The 8,235-nt window shown below is 44.6% G+C and overlaps 2 protein-coding genes across 2 annotated transcripts; both read right to left on the reverse strand.

Moving 5' to 3' along the window:
• Positions 1 to 2,179: 2,179 nt before the first annotated feature.
• On the reverse strand, positions 2,180 to 3,853 carry CCR75_007093 (uncharacterized protein; the record flags this gene model as incomplete). The annotated part of the gene is made up of 1 exon (XM_067965157.1): positions 2,180 to 3,853. One exon carries the CDS (start codon positions 3,851 to 3,853, stop codon positions 2,180 to 2,182), a length of 1,674 nt encoding a protein of 557 aa, XP_067821073.1.
• Positions 3,854 to 5,962: 2,109 nt separating this feature from the next.
• CCR75_007092 (uncharacterized protein) lies at positions 5,963 to 6,312 on the reverse strand (the record flags this gene model as incomplete). Its single annotated transcript, XM_067965156.1, has 3 exons — positions 5,963 to 6,058; positions 6,101 to 6,166; positions 6,253 to 6,312. The coding sequence occupies 3 exons, from the start codon at positions 6,310 to 6,312 to the stop codon at positions 5,963 to 5,965; spliced, it is 222 nt and encodes a 73-aa protein (XP_067821074.1).
• Between the last annotated feature and the right edge of the window lie 1,923 nt (positions 6,313 to 8,235).

The raw sequence follows: 8,235 nt of genomic DNA on the forward strand, positions 1-8,235 counted from the left end.
GACGCGGATTCGAACTCGTTACAAAGTCGCAACGGCGAGGCGGGTTGTATAAAACACGGTCGGGTCAATTGGTGCGGAGCACCGTACTGATCCAGCAACGTCAAAAAATGCTGATTTTTGAGTTGCTCCTTACCAACAAGCATTGTGTGTAACTGCCCAGGAGATGATGTTGACCTCATCACTAAAGTCGATTGTGGGGCGTCGAACGAGATCGCAGACTCAATTAATATAACGACGATGAAAGTGCGGCTAGCAACAAGCGCATGTGGAACAGCAAAGAAATGTGTAGTTAGTATCGTAAACACATCAAAGGGTAAACAGTATGATGATGATCTTCGTTCTATATTTAGATGACAAATTTGATGTCATTATTGAATTATCATGGTGTGATCCACGTCACGAGGATGACTCGGGTTAGGCAAATGAGGCGAATTCATTTTTTTCTCTTCATCATCCTTAGAGAAAGTTTTCTAGTAAAACGCTTCTTAAGCCACCGTGAGGTGATGATGTTTCGAACGAGTTACCTCGTTTGTTGGCAAGGGTATCCACCCTCGCATGATAGCTGGAGTTCTCGTTCTTAACTAATTATGGATGTCCCGGGTAATACGACGAGTCCATCCTCTTCCTCAGAAAGTCCATCAGACAACGAGTGCTTCCCGCTTAAAAGGATTGTAGACTCTCAATCCATTCCAGGCAAGCCTGTCTCTCTGGACAGACGGTGTATCTTGTAGTGTGCACTGACTCCAGCCCGTCTCGCAAACCGGTCACGGAAAGCATCCAATTTAAAAGCCAGACATCGCAGCCTAGGCTTTGCGCATTCTGTACGAATGCTTCCCAAGTTTGGAACAAAGGTGTAATATCCTTTGTACGTTTGCAGGTGTACCATCGATGCCGGATAAATGCATCAATGAAGAATTTCGTTTCGTCCTAACCAGGCTTGTGTAGCCTGGACGAGTCGAATACCAGAATTTTGTAGCGTGCGTCGGTCATACCTGATCAACGAGCCATGTTGCCCGTAGAGGGGGGCACCCAGAATTTCTTTTCGTGAGCAAACCGCAACGCATTGTGGTCCATCTCCCATTGGCTAGTGTTATTTTTTCGCAAAATAATCTTGAAGTTATCTTAAACATCACGCTGACCCTGGTTATGGATGCTAGGACCACCAGTATCATACTTAACGATCGCTTCATTCCTGGTGATGCATTTTGGGATTACTAGAGCTATCGTTGGCCATGGAGCCATCATACGATAATTACACAAAAGGGTATGACGAATTAAACAACGTTGACATGACCTCTATGGCTGTCATGTCAGAACCCCTAGGTTTGATGGACGCAGCCCCGGGCGAACCGCAGGCCTTCACAGTGGTCACACCGAGTCGGACAATGACGCCGACACGTACTAGTCACCTCTAATTGAAGAAGGAGGTGACGAGCTCCCCACATAAACGTACGAGCGTCTACTGACTACACTGAGCCGGCTGTATCAGATACTTTTTTATATGTAGCGTAATGTTATTGCCCGTCTTCGTACCCACCATGAGCGCAAGCAACGCATGCCTCCCAAGTGTTTCAGTATTTGTCAGCTTTCGTGCGCAATTTCTTTGGTGAATAATCATCTTGCTATTCAACAAAGAAGTGTTTCGCACATTTGAGAAGCTTAAATAGAGGCCTGTCGAGCTTTAACAGTTTTAAAGGAATGAAAAAAGCTTTTCAGTACCCGTTACACTACTCTTATTAATACAGAGGTAGATAATCAAATTGGGGTGTGTCGCGTTGCCGGTACCCTAATAAAATTTAGGGTGTGTGCGATACCTGTTCCCATAAATAATAATTACTTCCTTATGTATTCAAAATATAGCTTATATATATTGCTGATTATATATCGCTTGATCATAGAGTATGTACAGTAGAATGTATCTTTTGATATTGCCCTAGTCTACACTACCCTTCGAAAAGATGAATCTAGGACAGGTTACAACACAGAGCAATTGAAAGACTACCCAAAAAAACTATTGAGTTGCCTTAAAATTTATTTAAGCTTAAAGTCTGGTCTCTGTCATACATTTGCTAAATTTATTTTAATTACCGACACGCTTAAAACGGTCCGATTTATTACCTTCGGTCTGGAATTCGCCGATTCTGAATTCCTTGCAAATTCGATATGGCCATTTTTCCCGTCAAATTAAGCGCTCGTCCCGCGAAACCTTTGGGTGTTGTTGCAATTTCAGCAGCTGTTTCTTCTGGCGTAATTTCTGCGGACGTTTGTCCCCAAAGAGCGACCGGAACCGCGATCGGAGCTGCGACGCTGTGAATTTCGCTAGTGGCGCGTACTCGTCAACGCCAGTGCGTCCTGTCGCGAGCATTTCCCAGCACACTTTGGACAAGTGGCGACACCGCGGGTCCTTGACAGCTTGTTCAAGCTGTCGTATATTGTCGTGGCTCCAGGCGTCAACTTTTACGAGAGTAGGTGTGGGAAGCTCAAATTGACGTAAATATGCATTTTGGAGCTCAGGTGCCGTGAATTGCGTTAAAGGCGTAAAACGCTCGATTTTCATGCCTCCCGTGGCCAGTACCGACCAGTAAATCTTCTTGCCACGACGGCATGGATTTGGACGTGGTAAATTCACGGCTTCATACAGAAGTTGCAAGTGTTCCTGAGGCAAAAGACGCAAGGGAAGATTCGAAGCTAAGGGCGAAGACGTGGCATGGAAACTTAAACGAGGTTCAAATTCGTCGGTCGAATCCGATAACGGAGCATGCGGTGCGTCGTTTTCAGGAGACGTAGTGATTGTTTCGGGTATTGAAAAGTGCTGAAAGCGCTCGGCATCCGTAGGTTCAATCAATGCTTCCAAGAAACTGTCGTACACACGGACATCAAAGTCGTTCTCGCGCTGGAATTCCAATGGCTGTAACAACGCATTCGACGACCCTGCCGTGTATACATTACAGCTATGAGTGGTATACGGATAACTCGCGACTTGAACAGGCGGTGGCTGTTCGGAAGGCGTGGCTGCGAGCGTCATAAAGTGCGTTACAAGACGACTGTGGCCGGTTTTAAACATCTCGAGCGCTCGCTGGTCATGGAGTAGGAACGTCAAGTCCCGTACACATGCGTATCCGAGACGACCGAGGTATTCCGCATACGTATACGTCGTGGCTTTTGGTATGCCACAAAGCTCGAGCCATCGCGAGACACTCGAGGACGGGGAAAGGATCCCAGGACCAGGATACCGAAGACATTGAAAGTGGCGATGGATCTGTTGCCACACGAGCGGCGCTTCGACCACTCCGGCTTGTTGAAGCTCCGTTACCGACGCAAATGCTAATGCCAGAGTGGAATCAAATCCGTTCTGCGCAAGTCGCTGCGTTATTGCAACGAGCGTCGTGGCGTCGTGAGCAAGTTGCAGCGTTTTAAGGAAAGATACAATGTCTTCGGACACAGCTGTGGGATAGTACCCCGTGTACCCCATCGCGGTTTGGGTAGGGGGGTACGTCATACCCGAGGGATCAAGCGACAGGTGCGTCAATGGCATGTCGGACGGTGCCGTATTGACGTCGACTTCGAAGCCCGTGAAGTCGAGTTTGAGATCTTCAGGCGTTGAGAACGACGTGGGCGACGACTCGAAAGGGCGTTGGCGCTTCCGTGTATGGACAGTCACGGCAGCGTGAAGGTCCTTGACGTCGGGCCACGTGAGCGGTTCGGAATGGATGTCGACGGGCGTAGCGGGAGCAGCTTGGAGCGTACGGGGACTATGGGGCTGCATCAGGTGCAATGGAATGTTCTTTTCCGTGCCCGACGTTGGGGGAATCCGATTGTGATTCTGGTGAAAGGGACACGCTGCCACTCCCATCTTCACGAGCTACATGTCCATGCACATGTATCATGTTCAAAGACTGCATCTTTCGAAGACGAACCAGAAAAAGGGCCGAGCGCATCCCACGTCGATAGGTAAACACTCCTTGTCTTTTTTCTTTAAATGTCGAGCAAGTAAGTGGCTTGAGAGCGTTCTTTACATACAGTACACATGTGTGTGTGTGTGTGGCTTGCACGGAAGAGGGCGTTTTTTATTTTTAAAAATTGTTTTTTAATCGAAATCGACAGTTGATGGATGGAGCATTTCTTGAACGACGTGTCTTCACGTGTAGTGTGTCCTTGTAGATTGTGTCACATTGGGCTGTCGTAGGTTTTCTGAAGGATACGATTCCAAAGAATAGCGAATCGAAAAAAAAAACTTTCATTCTTGGCACTCGCTATTAAATTGTCGATATGGCCACGTCGGGAAGGAATAAGCCATAAGAGAAAAGCCTGCTTGCTTGTGCTTCATGCTGCCGATGTGAGGATGCAACGGTTTTTAAAGGTTCGAAATGAATCTGCCAGAGCACTGAAGGGACTGCCGCATTGCTGTTAGCAAGACTGGATGAATGGTGGACGTCACAAGTCACTGCAGCATCAAAATGTCCTTGGAAGTGCTACGAGATTTTATCATGTTTGGTGATATTACGTCCCCACGCGGCTCTACGCGGCACGCACAAGACGGCCCGTCTCCGCATCCGGCTGCGTAAATATGGTCAGTGCTATCGCTAACGGCGCACTTCAATCGAAATGAGGCCAAGGACTTTTGATGACGCTGTCGTCTCTCAGTCACAGCCCTGGAGTGCTCGTTAATGAAAGAACGACGAAGACGAATTGATCGCGTTCCTATTGATTCGAGAGCTTTACGCTCCTCGACGATACAATAGCTTGAAATTGCTGAAAATCCTATTTTCTTAAAAAAAAAATGCATCCCTTGGATTGCTTCTATTTTCTGCATCTAAACGCGCTTTCTTTATGATGCGAGTTCTTTAAAAGCGAGGTCAATTGCAAGCTTCTAGCGCCGAAGTAGATAACGCATGGTTGCCACGCTTGACTGAAAGCTGACGTGGACAAATTGCGTGGTTTATGCTAGATTCAAATTCGTGTCCGGTCTGTAGAATCGAGGTGTCACGTTGCAGTTCGCGTCCCATGTTGCCCACCACTCGTCAAATGCTGCTGCGAACGAGGATGAGCCGTCGGAGCACCCGAGCGAAAACCCGACGATGTTTAGACGGGAACGTGATTGGAATCGAAAAAACTTGCCTTCCCAGTGCCTCGTGACCCCTTCTTTCGCACGCTCAGACTCTGAGTCAGAACTGGCGACAAAAGCTATTGTACAGTACTACAGTTCACGAATATATGATGACATGTATTTTTACGTGACGACGACAACGGTGGCTCTATATAAAGCGAGATTGTTTTTTTGCATTACATCAATTCTTCCTTTAACTCTTCCTGTTTGAGATTAGATGCACCACTTTCAAATCGTGCGACATAGGGCTTGGTTTTAAATCTTACTGCAACCCCCTTTTTTATCTGTCATCAGGCGCTTACCTTAGCAATTAGCAAATCTTCCGAAGGACTCTGGTTTATGAGACCTTATCCCACAGTCCCAAGAAAGCGACATTTTACGTCGTTGAATGCCATACTATCCTCGTACTTCTCGATCCGCGAAAGTAACAGCAGTGCCTTCACGCTGGTCGCGTACTGTTACATGTAAGGTGAGGAAGTTGCAACCAATATTGCCGATCAAAATTTCAACTTTGTGGCAGCGCTCGTAATCAGGAATTTTGGTCTTGAAGTTGATAATGAAGTATTGAGCAATTGAAAAGGAACTGACATTAATGGGTCGTAGCTTAGGCTTCCTTCTGACGCAGAGTCGTACGTTGCGTAAATCCACTGCTTTTAAAGTCCGTTAGCAGCACAGTGCTTGCATACGAAATTAGGAATTATTCGTGTAGCCTGTCCTATTACATAGATGACGTCAATTAGACCATTCCTTGATTTACGCGAGACTCCAAAAAAATATTTATATATTAAGTAAAGGGTGAAAAAGTATTCTGACAACACTCGATGAAGGAATTATCTTCCAAATTGAAAGCCTATTCTAATGTGGAGGTATTCTCTCGCAAAAGGCCATTTCTGCTAGTGACAATTGTTCGAGACATGCGCGATTGGCGAGATTTTCGCATTTTGACATAATCTGATACAAAATATACTTAATAATTGTACAGTATGGGCTTACCGTAAAATGCTGGGTGATGCCCGATTCTTCAACAAAGCCAATGATAGGAGGAACATTAAGCTCTGACTGCGCGAAATGCAATTATTTTGGTGGCGAGTACAAGACGGGAGGGCATCCTAAAGTCGTGACAGCTAGATGGGTGAAAGACGTACTTTGTCGACCAGATGCAACGGATCGTTTTTGGTGTTGTTCATGCCAAATTGCACTTTCATGGTAAATACGTCGAAACATGTCAAAAGTTTCAAAGTTGATCTCGTTTAAACTGATTAATTACGGACCTCACTTTGAAAATTCAGCAAGTCTTTCTTATACCAAGCGGGGTCGCTAAAACCATCATAATGACTGCTCTTCCCATTTCGAGCTAACCAAATGCAGCAACTCAGTTTAAATTTGTGGCGTCGTGATTTCCATTTATTTGTCAAAAGTACATTTATTGATACTGTGACAGTAAATGACCTTTCGTGTGTTGCGCTTTCATTATGACTCGATGGAATGAAGCATAGCGTTAGTAGCTGTGCTAGATCATAATTGATTTGTTGAGCATAACTATTTATACAAATTGTGCGAAAATTTATACTAGCAGAGACGCAACGTGGATACATTATTGTTTACGGAAATTGCTCCAATAAAGAGTGTTGACGCTCTTTTGCACCCATGCTGACAGCAAGTCTCGTGCATTTGTGCATCTTTAATACATCTTTACAGGACAATTCAAAAGATTGCAAGCCGTCCGAATCATGAAGTGGCTGCCTTTTTGTATTATAAAAAGAGAAGGTGGGTTTATCGAATTTTTTTTCGAGATGATTACAGGCTCGTCGCTTGGGGGCTTTGGACTCAAAACTACCTAGAATCTGTCGATATCAATCAAATTCATAATAAAGGAAGAAGATTTTATATTGGACAAGCAGCGAATTTTTATAAAAAGATAGAAATCATTAAGAAATTGCAAAGCTCATGATGCCAATTATAATTTTCTAACAAAACAGTCTCGTTCATGATCTATATCACATTCAGGCAGTATGCTTAAGAAAAAGCAACGTCTTCATGGCTTAATAATTTGGCATTCGAAACAATATTGACTACTAGGTATTGTAACGGGGTATCGTTACATATAATTAACGCTTAAAGGTTGCTAATAAGTATATTTTAAAAAAAGGTAGATAATATCTGTAACGGGGTGTATCATTACATGGAATTTACACTTAAAGGTTGTAGATATATCAGAATTCTTATCCACAAATAGGTACAGACCATTATACCTATTTATTCCGCAAACTAATCAGCTGTAGAAGTAATCAAAGAGAGAGTTACAGATAAGATAGACATAAGAATATTTACATGTTTAGTAATAGCATTTACAAAGATAGAACAAGAGACACTTAATTATATTTAATACAGTTTTCATTTTACGCTCTTTAAGCTAGTTGCCTTAAGAGAAGTCTTCCTCTACACGTACTAGTGTACGTGAAATAACGTAGGGCACCACTCGCAACTGAAGCAGTGCGAAGTGGACTTGTACTGAAGCAGTACAAGTCGTAGTGCTCCGTTACACCTGGTAGCACTTTGTAGTCCGTCCAAGGACCACATTTCCCACATCTATCATGGACATGTTAGATGAAAGTGGGAATACGCATCACGTTTCCCTGAAAGCTACTCCTTTCTAAGTGACATAGAAAGGAGTGCGGTTGAACGAATGAGTTCGACCGTAGGAAACGATGCAATCTTGGCAATGCTGTCCAATTTGGACAGAGATGCCCTCCATTCAACAATCGCCAAGTTCATACAACATGAACTTGATGAGATGAAGGAATAAGTAGCCTTGCTGAATCAGCAAGGCTCTCAACAGGCGGAACTATTGAGGTTACAACAGGTACAGACCCCTGTACCTGGGACGACGCAAACGCGTCGTCCCGAAACTCCAAAGATTGACATCTCTCAAGTATAGGGGAGTCGAAGAAGACTCCCTCTTGAGATGGTTTGTCGAGTTAGACGATGCCATAAGGGCACGTCACATCATCGACGAGCAAATGCAAGTCGCATTCGCTCAATCAAATTTGGTAGGTCGTGCCAAAACTTGGGCATTGGGCCTTAAGTTGCGCGACCCATACGTCTTTGGGTCGCTAGAGGCTTTTAAA

Source organism: Bremia lactucae, linkage group LG5 (genome assembly GCF_004359215.1).
Source record: "Bremia lactucae strain SF5 linkage group LG5, whole genome shotgun sequence".
In the NCBI taxonomy this organism is placed as follows: domain Eukaryota; phylum Oomycota; class Peronosporomycetes; order Peronosporales; family Peronosporaceae; genus Bremia; species Bremia lactucae.